The 19,362-nt window shown below is 46.6% G+C and overlaps 1 protein-coding gene across 2 annotated transcripts in view; it reads left to right on the top strand.

Moving 5' to 3' along the window:
* The window catches only part of FRMPD2 (FERM and PDZ domain containing 2), a 503,133-nt gene that overhangs the window by 379,603 nt on the left and 104,168 nt on the right, over positions 1 to 19,362 (top strand). For both annotated transcript variants that reach the window (XM_085608774.1, XM_085608775.1), the window contains exon 35: positions 7,426 to 7,594. In XM_085608774.1, the coding sequence (XP_085464900.1) occupies positions 7,426 to 7,594 (169 nt within the window). The remainder of the gene's footprint in view (positions 1 to 7,425; positions 7,595 to 19,362) is intronic.

The raw sequence follows: 19,362 nt of genomic DNA on the forward strand, positions 1-19,362 counted from the left end.
CTATTTGCGCCTGCAAAAAACGTTAATACATCTGGCCCTATATTTTTAGATTACATAGGGATTTGCGCATGTGAAGTATTTTATTGTTACATTTTTGCAAGAAGCTTTGTGGCTTGGCTAAGGCTAAATATACCCATGCTTTGAAAATAATGGACAAAGATAAATCTAAATGATGAAAAACATTACACAGTCAGTCAATCAATCAAACTTTATTCGATTTTGGAAGTGCATATCATAAAAGTAAAAATACAAATATACATCTCATAAAACATCAAATAATCAACAGGATGGGGCCACAAATAAAAATGCAATAAAATCTCAACACTTTGATTTTAAAACGCCAGATAAGAATCAAGGGGCATATCATCAAGGACCGGCGATAAATATCGCTGAGCGCACTTAGCGCTAGGATAATTATCGCCGGCTAGCGTGAATTTTTATGGCTGAGATAGCGTGCTATTAGCAACGCTTATCTCAAAAGCGATAAAAATCCTCACGCTAACTGCCTAACGTGAGATTATCGCTGGAAACCCAGCGATAATCTCACGAAATGCGGCGTTAGCTTGATGATAGGGACTCACAAACTTAGCCATGATATCAACCTTCCATAGGATACCATGGCTAAGTCAGTCCTGAAGCAGGCGTAAGGAAAGTAGCGATAACAAGGGTTATCAATACTTTTCTTGCCGCTATGCTTCATAGCGTGGGGCTTAATGATAGGAGAAATGTCGTTTAGCGACATTGCTCCAGTCATGTCAGGTCAGGAACGCCCACTTTGCATCTCATTAGAGATGCAAAGCTGGGCGTTCAGATTTCAGGCGCTAATGCAAGGTGTCACACGATAGCGTGACCTTGCTGATTAGGCGATAAAATTATCGCCGCTTTTCGCCCGAAAACGGACGCAAAAGCGGCGATAATTTTTTATCGCCTCGTTGATGATATGCCCCTAAGATAGCAAAAAACATACATTAGGAGTAGGTAAAAGTTGTAACAACAGTAATGATGGTATGACTTGTTTCAAATTCATGGATATCAGGAGAGGCCAAATTAGCGTAAAGTGCTGAACCTGGGACTAATAAACAGAATGCCAGTCACGATTTGCAAACAAAAGTGGATGAATCAGATTCAGTCTGAAATAAGTCAGCAACCTCCTGTGGTAACTGGACATATCAAGGGTCAAGTAGGTTTCCATGCCATTCACCGATCTGACTAGAATAATGTGGCTCAATGAGCACTTTGTCAAAGCAAGGGCGTCACACTCCACTCCCACCTTGGATATAAAGTCCCTCATAACCCAGTCAATATCTGCTTTAACAATACAATCAGGGTTAAAAAAAAAAAGGTCTAGTCTACCGAGGCCTCTCAGGTTGATCATAATATAGTGCAGCCAGGAGGTGTATGGCATATGATCCAGGCCCTTTATGTCCCATACAATTTATTTGTTGAGTTTTAACTTCTCTTTCAGCCAAACCGAAGACCCACGTGACAACGGACGAAGGCGAACAAAATCCAAGATGTATTACAAACCCACCTCCTCATAAACAATCTCTGAGGATATATATTACGGAACCTTTAAAAGACACCTAAATAAACCTCTTTTCCACAGTCTGGATGAAAGTAGTAGTTGCATGCCCCCAGATCTCGCAACCAAAACTATCTTTAGGGATACATTTAGCTTTAAATATATCAATAACAGTCTCCATGTAAGTACGCCCTAACTGCCGTGAGAAGCCACCAATACTATGAGTGACCCTATTAAATGGCATTATATTGTTCTTAATCAGCGGTTGTCAATTAAAATGAGAATACAAGAATATGCCCAAATAGAGAAAATTGTCAAACCTGGCAATGTGATGTCCTTTAGCCACAAAGTTTCTGGATTTTGTGCTTTTATGGCCAACCACCACAGTGTAAGATTTGGCAAATTTGGTGGTCAGCTCCAGACTTTCTATAAAACATATAAAAAGATGTAAAAGTCACTGCAGCCCCCTAGTGGTACATGCAATCAGGACTGTGTCTTCGGCATATAGAAGGGCAGGTACTAGGCGGCCATCAACACTAGGGCCATCCTGGCTCTGTTAGGTTAAACATGATTTTAATCTATTAATATAAAGAATAAAACAGAAAGGGTGCCAGGATGCAACCCTGGCGAATCCCTCTCGTCAAACAAAAGTGCAGAGTGCATTCCCCATAGCGTCTGTATCTGACAGAGGCCGAGCACCCGTCATGCAAAGTGCGCAACAAAGTGATAAGTGCAGGCTCAACCCCAATAGATACTAGCACGGCCCACAGCTTAGTTCTGTTAACTCTATCAAAAGCTGAGCTGAGGTCCATGAAGGCCATGTGGATGACACCCCCCTTTGCTCTAGTATTTTTGCTTGTGAGCAGGTATAGGTTCAGGTTCTTTTCAATAGTTCCCCAGCCTGGTCTGAACCCATCTTGCACATCCAACAGAATGTTATGTTCATTCACCCAGGTCGGTAAGCGATCCAGCAGTACCTGGCCAATGATTTTCACCTCAGAATCCACCAACAACATGGGTCTATACCAAGCTGGGTCTGCTCTGTCCCTTTTTAAAATACTGGTACTATCATCGCTTTTTACCACGACAGCAGAGTGATTTGCGTGGCAACATTTAAGTGGAAAGTCAAAATAGGGACCCAAAGATCAAGAAGCGGTCTGTACAAATCACCAGGGACCCAGTCATGGCCTGGGGCTTTACCTGCGGGAAGGGCTAGGATTTCACCTCCTTCCCCTGGAAAGTGAGCCTCTTTTTCGATCAAGTGCATGGAGAACGGTAATTCGGGCGTTCATGATTATAGATGGCCTCAAAATGATTGGTCCATGCTTGTACTATGGTCAGTGCCTGGTTGGGCAAATGCTCCGAACTAAACAAAGGGAGGTTCATCACTCTCAAAAAGGCTACACTGTCCTGCAAGCTACTAGCAGCAAGTAGGTTTTCCCAAGCCTGCCTCATTAGTTCGCTTTTACGCTCTTTGCAGGTGTAACTATATGAAGCCTTAGCTATTCCTACATCTTACTGAATGCATTGCTTTTTTTATACAAGGCCACCAGCAAATCCTTGTGCGCCCTCGAACACCTCTAATCAAACTATTTACGTTTTTACGGTGTGGGGGAGAAGCTACCATCCCTGATCTAGAAAGGGCCAGTTTGACTACACTAAAAATGTTAGAAAAAGCTTCCAGGATATTGGTATCAGAGGCATCTTCATTAAGTCAAATAAGAAAATCAGGTTGACAAGTGATGACCAGATCAGAGAGAAAATCATCAGGGTGAAATCTTGGCCCATCTAATCCTGAGGTTTGGTCTGATGTTTACAACAGGCTCCTTAAATAAACGTGCCACATTCACATGTGTTTCAACCCACTGAAAAGTAGGCGATAAAGGATTGTAATTGCTTTGGACAACCCATTCTATCTTAAAGTTGATAAGAGTAGAAAATAAACAATTCCAAGCATGTCAACATTCCTTTTTAGAGGTAGCCTTTGTCACTTACATGGACAGGTTCTGCTTTTGCAAATAATTCTGACAAACTTTGAAGACACTTAGGGCAGAAGGCTGTGGTCCCCTTGACCACTCTGTGCTTCCAAAGAGGCTGCTCTATAGCATTCTCAAAAGGGAAACTGTTCCACAGCTTCCCCTTTGCAAATCAGTTATCCAAATTGGCTGTCAGTAATCGATCAATGGTTTGCAACCACAATTAATGTCTCTAACCATTGGTACATCCCATGGCGACTCACAAATAAGAAAGATACCACCTTTCAAGCAACCCCATCATTTGCGATTCTGAGATGATCTCAAAATCCCTTTTGTGAGTCTTAATTTTTTTTCTGATTCATAAAAGTGGATCTTTCATTACAAAAGATATTCTAGGGCTGCACCTACAAAATCCCTTTGCCCATTGGGAGTGAAATTACCTACAAAATGTTCTCATTGGGTTGGGACAATCTGATATTGGTGGCATATATTTACCATTCTTACCTGAGTCTCTAGTCATTTGAGTGTTGTCTTAAAAAAGATAGTAGAAAAGTGGAATCCGAAATCATCAGCCTCAACAAATACATATACATCGAAACAGGACACCATGTGGGTAATAGATTACCAACCACTGAATGGTACCTGATATATGGTAATCAAAGTCCTGAGTAGTTGTCTTGTCAGTAAGGCGAATTCTTTGGCTATTTCCTGTCTCTTGGCAGTTAGGCCAGGCACATCATAACAGGAATCCTGCCAATCTGCTGTCCAGACAGATTTAGAAGGATTTAACATTTCCACATGAGAAATAGGAATGATATTTTTCTGTACTGCTCAATATTGCTATTTATATAGTGCTTCTTGAGGCACGTAAAGTGCTTTTCTAGGTCGTCCTTTTGCATTACCTATTATAACAAGCATTTGCAATGCAATAGGTCTCGCATTTGCGAGAGTTTAAGGTATTAGCATTGTAAATGACAATGCGTTTTATTTATGTTTTAAAAACCAAAACATGAATAAAAAAAACATTGTCATTTACAATGCCAACAGCTCAAACTCGCGTAAATGCGAGACCTATTGCATTGCAAATGCTTGCTAAAGTCCTATAGTTTGAATCAGTAAGAGCATCGTGGAGAAACTCGTATATAATTGATATGTAATCTACAAAAACTCCATTGTGTCGGTCTTTTTCTCTTCTTATAGAGGCCCTACGGAGTGAGCACAGAGTAAATCGGAAAATTCGGACACGTTTTCAGTGGGGTCCAGAGAACTGGAAAGAAATGCCTTTTTATGAGAAAAAAAGACTGCTTGCATGTATTAATTGTTATGGGATAACGCTCGGAATAGAGAATGACGAATGAGTTTAGTTGTCTTTCTTAAGAAATCTAGGTATTTTATTTAGCATTGAGATCGTCTGTGTTATCCAAGGGCGCTAAAATGTGAAGATAGGTAGATATATATGTGGGGCCTGGTGAGTCAGTGAACTAATGCAGACATTCCAGGGAGCTGGAATTGACCTCATGTTCACAGGTACTAATCTAAATAGGTCCACCGAGCCGTTCATTTATCTGAGATTGATAACATGAAAATCAACATATTGGACAACAATAAACATCGATTTTTAAACTCCAACAATCCCCGATGGGTGAACGTGAAGTACACATACCATGCTATGCTACATTACTTGCCTTTAATGGAATCATATTTCGCAAGTTGGTGCATAATTTGCCTTTCCTTAACCGCATAATTTGCTTCTCCACTGTAACGCAATTTCAGTAGCCGTGCTTATAACCTTTTGAGGTGTTATTGAGGGGAATCCAATTTGAGGGAAGGACTTGTAGAACACTCTAAAACCAATGCAATAACATCACGTTTACGTCACACAGTTGGCAGTGGAGTGTACATTTATAGACATATTTCTATCGGCGTACCTTCTACGTTTCAGAGTGCCGGATTCGCGGTGTGTGGAAAGTCGCTGATGCAGTTCCATGGACTACCTCAACATTCTTCCTGTTTAATGAGAACATCTGTTTCATGCACGTGCTTAGAAAACGCACTATCTGAGCTAAAAACAGAAGTGCTGGCTGTTTGTCACCAAACCAATGATTGCGTTTATAAAAAGTATTTATAAAAGGCAGACACATTTTAATTTTTCATGAGTCCTGATGTCTCCACATTCCATGTAGTCGGTGCTAATGAATATGTAAGTGTAAATGGTATTTACAAAACAGACCCACAGAAATGGAAATAGATCATTTTCAAAAAATGTATAAGGTCACTAATGCGCTTGTTTCTCCTTTATTCTCCACCGATCTTAGAGCATTGTGCCTAGAATCCACAACTGGGTGCCAATGGCGGCTGCAATCGGGAGGGCACCAGTGAAGCTCAGCACAGCGGTCAGGCAAAAAAAAAACACTCTTCTGTCGGGTTGCCATGTCCTGAAAGTGCTGTGTTGCGTGGCTCCACTTGTTCACTGCTAGTTAACTTTATGATCAGGTTATGCTGCCCATTGCAGTCCGCCTGACCAAATCATGTCAGCCTGCCGTGTGTTGCCCGAACGCAACAGAAATGAGCTTCTTAATCATGGCTATTTATTACATCTCCTCTGCCCCAGACTTTCAAACTACGGCCACGCAGCTGTAAGGTGAAGAGGTGGGAGGGGCTATGGAGTAGAATAAACATTCACTTTATCGAGACCCTATGTACTACCTACGCTTTACAATTTTCTAGAGTAGGTGAAAGAGCAGCAGGAAGCCTGTATGTTGGCGTCAGCTATATGTTTTTTGCTGAAATACGTTCTTTAGAGATCGCTTCAATATCTGTATCTTGATACTTTGCAGAAGAGGTGATTGAAATACACTCGCGTAGCAAAATTACAGACACATCTACATTGAGAGAAGGAGGTTGTGAGAATTATTTTCCGTTGCAAAACAAAAACATTGACTGTAAAAACATAAAAGCTTTCCACTTGGGGGTTAAACAAGCCATCACACAAATAAACAAGTGCGGACAGAGGGATGCGGATTAAATAGAACAGGGAGCTGGAAACAGAGCGAGTGACAGGCGGAGATCAATAGCCCCTGGCGGAAACCAGCTGATTGATAGTTGGAGAGTGGTGGGAGGACAGAAGCAAAGACAGGAGCAAAGCCATTAAAAAACAAACGACATGAACAGTGCGAAGAGGTGGCTCGACATATAAAGCTGCCCACTTTGGAGCAGGAAAACAGGGTTCGAACCTCAGCGTGGGCTGCATCATTTAAGCAGCTTTTAATTATGAATAAACTAAAGGTAAATAAATAAACAGTGTAGGATAAGGGCAGGAAGCTGCCAGATGTGGAAATGCAAGCAGCAGAGAAAAAAAGCAGTCCCTAAATAAAAAGATAACAGCCAGCAGCGTAAGTTAACTGTAGTTGGTCGATGCTGCTTCCTCCAGAAACAAAAGAAAAAGGAAGTGATGTATCAGACCACAAGCCAACAATGAGCAAGATAAGAACAGCAATGCCAGATTCCACCAATGGCAAGCCACAAAACAAAGAGAAATGCAATGGGTGGAGTTTCAGTAGTAATACTGATTACTTGATGCCTCGTAGAGGCAGCGCATGCGCTGCTCTATGCGAGACCTAAAAATGTGAGCAATCTGTTGCATAGGAAATTTTGTTTGCATTTTCTTTTAACTTTTAATGATAAGCCCATGTAAAAACTAAGAACTATTTATTGTGATTATGTTTAGTGCCATTACATTGTTAGGACAAGTTTTTGTTGTATGTTCTTTAATTCTAAATATGTATTTTCTTGAAGGTTATCATCATTTATCTTTGTCTGTACTATGTATAAAACAATTTAAATGTCCACAGCCATCTACTTGAACAGAATGCTTTTGAGAAGGGATTGGTGATTTTACAATCTGCTTCTGTGCCTTGCTTTTCATAGGTGAATGGTGATTTTCTGTCTGGCCTCACACACAGCACTGCCGTTGATGTTCTGCGTCGAGCCAAGGGCAGTGTTCATCTCACTGTCTGCAGACCTAACTCATCTCAGTCTGTATGCTCTGAAAGTCAAGAGGTGATATCTTCAATGGCAAATGGGGCTCCCACTTGTGGTAAACCTTTAATTTTCTATCCATTCTCTCAAAGCACATGTTTTAGGCTAATGGATGATGTTTGTGAGAAGATGTGTGGTATGTCTATGATATAAGACATCTTTGAGGAGGGTACATAGTTTGGGAGATGCCAGTTTCTGGAGAGAAGTACAAGCAGAGGGCGATGGAGATCTCTGTAGAGGTCAGACTTGTGGTTAATGAACATTTCTGAAGATGTTACAGGTTGTGTGTGATAGAGATTTCTTTGGTGGTGGACAGGGTGTGGATGATCGCAGTCTCTGTTGGGGTCACAGATTGTGAGTGATGGAGCTCTCGCTACAGATCACAGTTTGTGGGTGATGGAGATCTCAAAAGAGGTTACAGGTGTTGTGTGATCGATAACACTCTGTTAATGGCCAGTGATGTGGGTGATGAAGACCTGTGTAGGGGATCACACATGCGTGATTGTGATTGTTGATGGATGCAAACATCTGAGGAGATCTGCATGTTGTGGGTGATGTATGTGACCTCTGTGATATTCACAGGCTGTGGATATTGAAATGTTGTCTGAGGAGTAAAGTGTGGTAATATCTGATGAGGTGTATGGGTTTGGGGAATGGAGGAGTTTTTTATGGATATGTCTGGTGCAGGTGTTAAAATGAACAATCTGTTTAAATGTACAGATGTGTGCGAAGAAGATGCACTGTGCAACAAATTCTAAAGAGGTATTTAGCTATGACTCTTAAGAAATGTGCAGGATATGGGCGACAGAACAGATTTCTGAGAAGGCGTGCTGTATGAATTAATATATTGTTTTTAGTGCACAATGGAAGCTGAATGATTTCTAGATGAATAATATTTTGTGGATGATATGTAACTGAGGTTCAAAGCAATAACATGATTTCCTCAGGATCATGCATTTCGATCAAGCTGCAAATAAGGGGCTTAAATCTACCAGTCCTCGTTTCATAGCCTGCAACTTAACTACTTGGCAACATCCTTTCCCCGACGAGATGTGCAGGGCATGTGCAGTGAAGGAGCTCTTCAAGATGTATGGATTGTTGCTTATAAGAGGGGATTGCAGATGAGATCTCCTGGGTTTTGGTAATAAAGGAGCTGTCCCATGACACGTAAAGAGTGTGGTGTGAAAATACTCGGGAGCATGCTAATGTTTTACAAAGATAGGTGTGGGACTAGGATGTTTAATCAGCGCCCCGGCGTCTCATTTTAAAAGCTGCTATATTCTCTTAGGTACTTCCCATATTTGAAGAACCTTCAGTGTTTGATTCGTTTTTGAAGAAATATTGCATATTTCCCCATGCGCCCAGAAATGTGTGTATTGGCAAATGTCTGGGTTCTCTTAATAGTGTAACTGTCAGGTTCTGCCATGGTTGGGAATTCTAGAGTTGTATGCTGGAGTCTTAGATATAATGTATCTCCTAGATCTTCCAGCGCAGTGCAGACATGGGAGAGTACTCTTGGTTGATGTTACACTAGTGACATTGCCAGGGCAGTGATATTCTTCAAATAAAAAGGGAAGCTGTTGAAATAGCAAACTTGAGCTTTCCAAACTGTCTTTTCTTTATATGTATCTGTTACATTGATTTCAGACGGGTGCAGTGTTTTAGGAAAACCACCCGGGAGGAGAATGTTATTTGTGTGGCCTTCAATTACATAAACAGAAACTATCCTCCCCATAGTCTGGGAGAATACAAAAGACCAAGGGCCACGTGTATGAAGGAAGATCTAGGGGCCAGATGTACGACCATTTGGAATTGCGACTTTCAAATTGCGAAAAATAACGAATTGTAATTTGCGAGTCACAATTTCAAATGTACACCAATGTCAGATACACTGTTAGCGATTCCCAATGGGGTCGCAAAATGCGAGGCTCATCAATATTCATGAGGCACTCGCATTTTGCGACCCTATTGAGAATGGCTAGCCCTCCTAGGGATGGTGGCCTGCTGGGCTCAGCAGACCACCATGTCTGGGACTGCTTTTAAATAAAGCAGCTTTTTTTTAAAAAAAATGCAGCCCATTTTCCTTAAAGTAAAATGGGATACATTTAAAAAAAAAAAAAAATTAAACGTTTTAAAAAAATATTTTCACAAGCATTTGCAAAGGAGACGTGGCATTACCACCTACTTGACGTAGGTGGTAAATTGCGACTGTTTTGCGACCGCAATTGCGGTCGGAAAACAGTCATACATAGGGCTTAGAGTTGCAATTAGGAAGGGACGCCCTTGAAACGCCCCTTCCTAGTTGCAAGTCGCAAACGCTATTTAGCGAGTCGCAAATAAATTGCGACTTGCTAAATAGCGTTTGTACATGGCCCTCTAGGGTTTTTGCATGCGCAGACCCGTTTGCCCATGCAAAAACGGGTCGTACATCTGGCCCCTGTTCCTAAATATGCGGTCACAATTTGCGACCTGTGAAAAATTTTAAGAAAAGACCTATGTACCCAAAGATTGGTTCACTAAGTTCCAATTCGAAGTCCGACCTACCATGCGAATATTAATGAGATAGGTGGCAAGTTGCTAATCACTTGGATCAGTGGCCTTCTCAGGGATGGTGGGCTGCTAGGATCAGCAGACTACATGTCTCTGATCACCTTTCAATAAAGCAAACCTTTTTCAAATGCAGACCATTCTCTTAATGGAAGTGAGGCTACGTTTAAAAGGAAAAGGGGACAGAGGGGACCAATTCCATTTTGCAAATGCGTTACCTCGCCAACTCACTAATGAGTAGGAATTTTTTCAGTGTTTTACAACCAATTTTAGTTGCAAAACATTGCTACGTTGCATACAGATTTGGTATTTGGAAGGGGCACCTACAAATAGCCTTTAATACTGAATTGGTAGTGGGTTACAATCTTATTTTAGGAGTCAGTAAAAGTGTACTGATTCCCTAAATGGAAATAGCAAATTTAAGAAAGCATTTCTGGGGTCTCTAGCTCGGCATCTGAGCATTTACAGTCATAAAAATGCTTTGTACATTTGGCCTCAGGTTGATAAAGCGTCATTCCCCTCCTCAGAAATTGACTCCTAAGTCACAAGCTTAAGTCACTTCATTTCCTCAATATGGGCAGAGCTGTCACATGGTTGGCCCTTTTGATAAAGGAGTACCAACTTAAATTTGCATCGAGGGTAATGCAAACACCTTTTCCCCCTCATCATGTATAGAGCAGCGAGATTGTGTCAGCTTTCCTGTCAAGATGTTTCAGAATATACATAAAACCTTTAGTAAGCACCTTTTCCTTCCCCTGCATATTTATCCTTCCTTAACCGATGATTAAGCTGGATTTCTTTTACATAAACTATAGATTTATTTAGTACTTTTTTTGCTGCTGTCATTTGAGGTTTTTACAACAAGGTCTCCTGCAGACATCTTTCAAACTAGTGTCCCTCCATTTCACATTTTATCTCTAGGGTTGCTAACTATCAGATGTCTTTTGACTCTGTCCTTATGATGACTCCTTGTACATAACTGTCCCCTTGGGGTTGAAATGTTGACTTATAATTCTCTTTGGACTGGTGTCTTTTGTTGAAATGTATGAACCACTACTTGTGATCCGAGCAAAAATTAGATAATGTTGGTGTCATTATAGAAAAAGGACAAAGCAGCCATTGAGTTCTTTCTTCACTATGAGTGTTTTCCTTCTGTCACACTTGTGGCATTGTACCACACTTCAAAATAATGTCAAAACAATTGTTTTGCATACTACTATTGAGTCCCCGTATCTTTTTTTTTATTTCCAAATACTGCAGTCAGTGTTTGAAAGTCTATTTTTGCAGAAGTTCCCCTTGTGGTAAAACTGAGTCTTGCCTCCCTCCTCTAAAAGTAGGCTAGCTTTTAAATACACCTACAGGAACCACTGTTTACCTATTGTGATTTCCCTTACCCAGGTTCCCAGGGATATTGATCTGCCCCTTGGTTGATACATACAATATTTCATATGCCCGTGCCCAGATTGGTCCCTAAATTAAATTAGTCTTTTTATATCATTACTGATTTTTGTAGTTTCCCTGTGGATTAACGGTACATTTCCAATACAGAGTAAAATAAACACAAGTTTCTAATTGGCAGACAAAAGGTGTGTTGGTCGGTATCTCAGCTTTCCTTCCAAGTACCCAGAGGTCCTTCTCTTAAAGCAAAGCATTAGAACAGCTTCTTTCTGTGCCTTGGGTGACTATATATGTTTTTCATTCTTCACTGCTGAATGGGTGTTAATCAACACTCCTGACACGGAACCTATATCAGTCAAAGACTGCATGTTCTCTCGCTCTTTCCTTAGTACCAGGGTTCAGTCTGTGTGTGAGTTGGTGTGAAACATTTAGCATCTATAAGACTGAAGTCTTCTTGGAGATATGTTGGGTGATAGAGATATCGGACAGATGAAATTATGATCAAAAGGGTTGTATATTATGCTGCCAGTAATCTTGAAGGCACCAGCATCAGTGACTCTTGTAGTTCCCAGTAATAGACTGTACTGATGATCGCTGTGACAGGAGTACTCATGTGAACATCTCTCTCTCTCATTTCTAATTAGTTGAGAATTCCCATTCTAGGTAGGGCTAAAATGTTGCCCTTCAAAAAAATGCTGTCACTCAGAGATCTGAAATGGAAACCAAGAGTGCGTGTTCAGAGGAGGAGCCTAGCGCGCATCCAAGATGGTCGCGTGAGCACAGGGCTCCCCGGACCCTTTCTGCTCCTCGGAATAAATCCTGAGAATATCCTGATTTGGTGTATGGAATCTGAGAGATGAAGACCAGCTGACTATATATCTCTTTTCAAAACTCTAATCGGACCTGGGAATCCTGAGTTATCGTCGCCGGAACTTTTGGGACCCACCCGACGGAGGTGGCCGGGGTGAAGGTGACCCGTGGGGCCGGGCTGCAATTGAACAACAGCGGCCTCAGCGCGGTGCCAGTTACCGATTCAGCACTTTCGGTTTCGGTTTTGGCCTTCAGGAGATCAGCTGGCGTGCGTGCTCGAGGTGGCGAGGTGCCTCCTGGGCCTCTGCCCGAGGTTTGCTTCCATCTGCTACTGGCGGGTCTGACGCCTCCGACCCCTACACCGACAGTTTGTGGTCCTTTCGCTGGTACCCGCGCACCCCTTGATCGGAGGTCCCATTGAGTGACTGCGCTCACATGGCGGGCAAAGGGGGTCCGGAGGGGCGCAAGACCAAGGCTTCACTGCGCGGGGGAGCGGTCCAGAGCAACAACATGGACCGCTATACCCAGGGCAGGGGGTCCCCTGGCGCTGCTGGCCTTTCCCCGGATGCTGCGGGGGGAGGCACGACCGTCGCTGCGGAACCTTCCCTGCAGGACATTATGGGTGCCATCGAGGGCATCAGGGAAACTATCGCGACGCAATATGAGGCCCTGGCCCGTAAGATCGACACTGTCGCGATCGACGTCACCCTGATTCGGGCCGACCTCTCTAAAACCAACGAGAAGGTCCAGGCCCTTGATACACGGACCTCCACCCTGGGTGCGGAGGTGTCGGATCTGCGGGCCGCGCTTGGGGACATTAGAGTGGTCAACGACCATATGGCCCGGCGGCTTGAGGACTTCGAGGGACGGGCCCGACGCAACAATATCCGCATCATTGGGGTACCGGAGTCCTCCGACAGCCGCCCGGTGGACCTCGTGGTCGAGGAACTTATCCTGCAACAGTTGTCCCCGGTTGGCCTAAGCAAATTCTTCGCTGTGGAGCGGGCCCATCGAGTTCCGGGCGGCCGGCCGCGGCCGGGGGCCCTCCCGAGGCCCATCGTGGCTAAACTGTTCCACTACAGGGACCGCGATGCTATTCTGCAGGCTTCACGGACCCGTGGCCCGGTCCGCTACGAGAACTCGACCATCAACTTTTACCCGGACTTCACGCAACTGGTCCAGAAACAGCGGATGGGATTCCAGGGGGTGAAGCGCCGTCTCCGCGAGCTAGGCCTGAAGTATTCGATGCTCTACCCGGCGAAACTTCGAGTGGAGCATGGAGAGCGGACAGCCTTTTTTGACACTCCTGTGGCCGCAAGTGACTGGCTGGACTCGCTGCCGGACGGGGGTGGCCGGCCCGGGCCCTCTGGGGGCACCGCAGGTGACGGGTCCCCTTAGACTGACCTTTGGTCCTTGCTTTTGCGGTTTTGCACTGTACAGTTGGGTCTTATTTCTTTTGCATACTGTGTTTTACCAGGACCCGTGAGGGGTGCGGGCGGGTTCGGGTCCCTTTCCTCCTCCGGGGTCTTTTTGTAGAATGGGGTTAGTGGGGCGACAGGCACACTGCAAGTTGGGGGGGGTCTTTGGCCCGCAGGGGTGCAGGGTGGGGGGCGTTGGACTTGGGGTGGGGTTGGGGGGGAAGAGGGGTTGTTTATTTGTGTGTTTTTTGTTTACAGGGCGAGGTATTGTTTTTTATCCATATTTGGGAGCGGTGCTGCGGGCTGGGGGCCTCTTGACCCATTGGAGGGGATGGGGGGAGACGGGTTGAGGCTTATGTCGTGGAACGTCAATGGGTTGGGGGACCGCATTAAGCGGGGTGTTGTACTGCAATATTTGCGTCGTTTGACTCCTGATGTGGTGTTTCTCCAGGAGACGCATTTGGTCGGCAATGTCTGCCATGCGATGAACAGGGGGGGATACCGCCTCGTAGCCCATTCTGGTTTCACAACTGGCTCCAGGGGGGTGGGCATTCTCCTGCGAGCCTCCCTTCCGGTGGAGATCACGAGGATAGTCTCAGATGACAGAGGGCGCTATGTGTGTCTGATTGGGAGGTGGGAGGGGCAGCCCCTTACCCTGGTTTCAGTCTACGTCCCCCCGGGCCTCCAGAACTCCACCTTTACTGATTTGGGTCGAATGCTGCTTGACCTCCCGGACGGCCTCCTGCTCATGGGCGGGGACTTTAATTCTGTGGTTTCCGGTGAACTGGATCGTCACCCACCGAGGACCCTCCCCGCTGCCCAGTCATGGCTGGGTGGGATGTTGGAGACCTTCGGCTTGGTGGATAGTTGGAGACTAATGCATCCGACCCAGTGCCAGTTCACCTTTCATTCGGGGGCGCATGGGAGTCTCTCCAGGTTAGACTACTTCCTTATGCCCGCGGCGCAGACTGGTCGGATTCGAGAGGTCAGACACCTGGCGCGTGGTATCTCCGACCATTCTCCGCTGTGGCTTGTCTTTGACACCGGGTCGCGGTCCGCAGGGCGGATAGCTCCCATTAACCCCTGGTACCTGCGGGACCCTGTGATTCGTGACAGCCTGGTTAAGGCCATGGACCAATACTTCAGTGAAAACGAGGGGTCGGTGTCGTCTGCGTTGTCCCTTTGGGAAGCCTTTAAAACTGTTATACGTGGACACGCCCTCGCCCAGATAGTGGTGGCCAAGAAGGTTAGGAGCGAGGCGGTGGTGAAGCTGGAGACTGACATCTCGGGGCTGGAGTCGGCCTTGGAGGCGAATGTTACTCCGGACGGGCTACATGCCCTTAGCCTGAAACAGTTCGAATATAGGTCCCTGGTCACTGACGCGGCCAAAACTATGTATAGGGAGCAGCAGGGCCGATTGTATGACGCGGGGGACAAGGCGGGAAAGTTGATTGCATGGCTGGACAAAAAGGAGAGAGTGAATCGTGTGGTCCCCGAGTTGCGTGCTGCGGATGGTGTGTGTGTGACTGTGCCGGATGAGATTGTGGAATGCTTCGCTGACCACCTCCGGGCGGTGTACTCCCCGGTGACTGACAGGGACGAGGATGACTCTCGCCTCCTACTGAGAGATATTGCTCTGCCCGGCCTGTCCGTTGAGGACCGGGAGCGGCTGGACGCCCCCTTATCGTCGGATGAAATAGCGACCGCGATTCGTTCCCTTCGCTCGGGCAAGGCTATGGGTCCTAATGGTCTGCCCATTGAACTATACAAATTGCGTCCTGATAAGCTTGCGCCCTTCCTCAGCCGCATGTTCCGCGACTCTCTTGCGGCGGGTTCCCTCCCGGCCGACCAGCGCTTGGCCACTATAGTCGTTCTCCCCAAGGAGGGCAAGCCGCGTGACCGCTGTACCTCTTACCGGCCTATTTCACTGCTCAATGCGGAGCCTAAAATCCTGGCGAAAGTCCTGGCCAATCGATTGTTGAGTGTCGTGTGCGACCTTATTCATCCGGACCAATGCGGCTTTATCCCGCACCGCAACACCGCTCTTAACTTGCGGCGTCTGCACGGGGTCCTCGCCAGGGCGGAGCTCCTCACCGAACCGGCCGTGCTGGTTTCTTTGGATGCCACGATGGCATTTGACACTATTGAGTGGCCATTCCTCTGGGCCGTCTTGGATAAATTCGGCTTTGGAGAGGGATTTATTGGCTGGGTGAGGCTCCTTTACACGGGACCCATGGCTCAAGTGGTGGTGAATGGGCGGGTCTCTCGGCCCTTTGCCCTCGGCAGGGGTGCCCGCTGTCCCCGTTGCTTTTTGCTCTCGCCCTGGAGCCACTCGCTGCCTGGCTCCGTTGGGAGCCCTCGCTCAGAGGGATCCGGTGGGGCCCGGGCTTTGAAGATCGGGTCTCGCTGTATGCGGACGACATTCTCCTGTATCTCACCTCACCGCGGCAGTCACTCAACGTCCTCTTTGACGTTCTGACCTCCTTTGGGAACAATTCGGGTCTCACGATCAATTGGTCTAAATCCTGCGTTTATCCCATCGCTGGTGGTCCTCCTCTCCTGCCGCCTCGGCTCCCGATTCAAATATCTCTGAGCGGCTTTAAGTACCTGGGGATATACGTTTCGCTGGACCCGGTGGCTCGCTACGAACAGAATCTTCTGCGTCCACTTCGGCGACTGCGTGAGGACACGGCCCGGTGGTGCAGGCTGCCCCTGTCCCCGCTGGGTCGGGCCGCGCTGTTTAAAATGATGTCCCTTCCCAGGTTCCTCTATGCACTCCAGAACTCCTTCGACGTTATCCCAGTGGCCTACTTTCGGGAGGTGGAGAGCCTGCAGAGGAGACTGGTGTGGAACGGCCGGGCGCGTATTGCTCTTGCCAAGCTCACTCTCCCCTGGTATGACGGGGGCATCGCGCTTCCTGACATTCGCAGGTACTATTGGGCCTCGCAGCTATCTGCCATTAACCACGCCACGTATGCGCCCGGCTCGAATCCGGCGTATGAGATGGACAAGTTCCTGCTTCCCGGCGGGAACTACAACAGGGCACTTTATTCCCGCCTGGCTGACCGGACCCTTACGGGTCCTACTAAGATTGCTGTGCGGACCTGGAGGGCTGCCACTGCGGCCATGGGCTGGAGTGAGCAAATGACATGTGCTACTCCCTTGTTTGCCTCCGACCGCCTGGGCAGCTTGTGGACCACCAAGGGGTTTGACCAGTGGGACACGATTGGTATTAGCAAAGTGGGAGACCTGTGGCACAAGGGCGCGGTCAAGACTTTCGCGGTGCTCCAGGCCGAATACGAGCTGACCGACAGGGAGTTCTTCCGCTACGCCCAGGTTCGACACGCCCTGCTCTCGGTCTTCGGGGAGGGGACCAAGATCCCTGTTTCCTCGCCCCTCGAGGACCGCGTACTTGACGGACATGTCCCTGATAGTACTATTTCTTTAATTTATAAAAAATTGATTAATCACCGGGCGGATCTCCTGGTGCGCCTTCGGGAGGCTTGGACTGGGGATGGGGTCGAATTGGACGACGAAGACTGGCAGTCTGCACTGTCGTCCCCCAAGGAGGTTGCCATTCCGGCTCGTCTCCGGTTGGTACAGCTCAAGATTCTCCACCGGGTGTATGTTACGGGTCCGCGCTTGGTCGCGATGGGATTTTCCGACGACGGGCTCTGTAAACGAGGCTGCGGGCTCAGCGCCACCTTTCTTCATATCCTTTGGGAGTGCCGCGAGGTGGCGGACTACTGGCGCCGGGTCCACACGGTTATGGGACAGGTCACCGGGGTTGTGCTGCTGCCGGAGGTGCGTCGCTGTGTCCTGAATGTGTGGGAGCCCAATGACTACAACGCGGCTCAGACTCGGTGGGCGGCCCTAGGGAACATGATTGCCAAGAGGGATATAGCGCAACTTTGGGGCGCTCACCGGCCGCCCACCGTGTCAGTATGGAAGGAGAATATGGACTGGTGTATGTTTCGGGAGAAGACAGTGTATGTGGCCCGTGGCAAGCCGGGGGCATGGGGTAGAATTTGGGGTCAATGGAATGCGTATCGCGGAGGCATCTGTACGCCCCCCCTGGTAGACACTGATATCGCCATGTCCCCCTGACCCTTGACGGCTCCTGGCGCTTTTTGTAACAACTACATATGGATGTTCATCTCCCTTGACCCCCTTCCCCCCCCCCTCCGTCCCCGGCCCCCCGGTACTCCTCTCTTTAGCGGATTGCTCAAATATTCTGACTGGAGTTTCCCGGGGGGAGCCTGAACCGCACTGGTATCCCTCGTAACTCGCCTTTTGTTTTTATTGTTTTTCCTTTTGTTTCTGTTCTTGCTGGACTGACACTTGCTGTTCTTCGAGAACTATCCTGAACCACTGCGGGGCAGTGCCCTGGGAACGGACTGCAGCCTTGATATGTGTATATTTCCTTATGTACCTAGCGGCCGGCCCGGGTGGTTGTAGGCCCATACTTGTAACCGAATTATTGTTCAATAAAAACTTTTTCAAAAAAAAAAAAAAAAAAAAAAAAAAAAGAGTGCGTGTTCACTTATTCATTGGGCTCGTGTAGTAATGGTGTATCTCTTTAAGTGATGTTCCATTGCTAGAATGATAGTAGGTAATAAGAATGTATTAGTGTGCAACAGAATGTTATGATTCACTTGTACCTGCCGTCCTCACTGAGCTGCATGCAACTTGATATATTCAGCTTCCAGATTAAAACTCAAATTTAACTTCTTCACAATCTACTTCAGTCTTGGTGCAGTTTATTTATCACTACAAGATTACAACAATTTTTGGCGACGATTATGGGATTGACTTTTCTATGAACATTTTTTGGCACATTTTGTTCGATACTCTGTCAAGAAGATCAAGAGGAACCTTTAATCAAGCATCGACTGCACGCTGTTACTACGACAAAGAGTGGAGCCGTTTCCTGAACGCCTTACTACACAGGAAAGCAACGGGTGAACTCTGCACTCCGCCGAAGGCATACTGATTGAGCCACGAGGTATTGTTTTTAGACTGACTGACTATATGAACCTTCGTGGAAGATTTGGTGAGCCACAGTTTATGATTTGTTGCTACTTTGCTACAGTGTGAGAGGAGCGAAAGAGTTAGTCGCCCGCCACGAGCGCAACCAACTTACTTTTGAATGCTGCACTCTCCACGCTCCATTGTCTTCTGTTCAAATCTCGCAAATAGCGTCTTGCTGCTGGGGCGGAAGGCGCGTGTGACGTACGTAGTACGTGCCATTCCTTATCTGGCACCATCCTGGCCGTGTCAGTGAACGTCACCACGTTGAAACGCACGCACAGCGGCCATCTTGTTATTATCGCTTCCATGGCAGCGCGCTATTGACTTCAACGCAGCGCTGAGCTCACCGAAGCTGTTTACTCGCATGCCACATCCATCATAAGAAGTATAGCGCGCTATTGATTATATCATCGCGCTAAGTTCACCGGAGCTGTCTACCCTATGCTACATCAATCGGATGAAGTCTCACAACAAATAACGGTATTTGCAGCTGAATACATCAAGAAAATAACAGTTTTTTTATTCTGAATACCAGTGTATACAAGTGCATGCAGCGTTTACTTGAAGTTTAGGTACAGTTACTGGCACATCTTACTTTTGACATACATTTAGTAGAGGGAGA

This window comes from Triturus cristatus, chromosome 1_2 (genome assembly GCF_964204655.1).
Source record: "Triturus cristatus chromosome 1_2, aTriCri1.1, whole genome shotgun sequence".
Taxonomy (NCBI): Eukaryota; Metazoa; Chordata; class Amphibia; order Caudata; family Salamandridae; genus Triturus; species Triturus cristatus.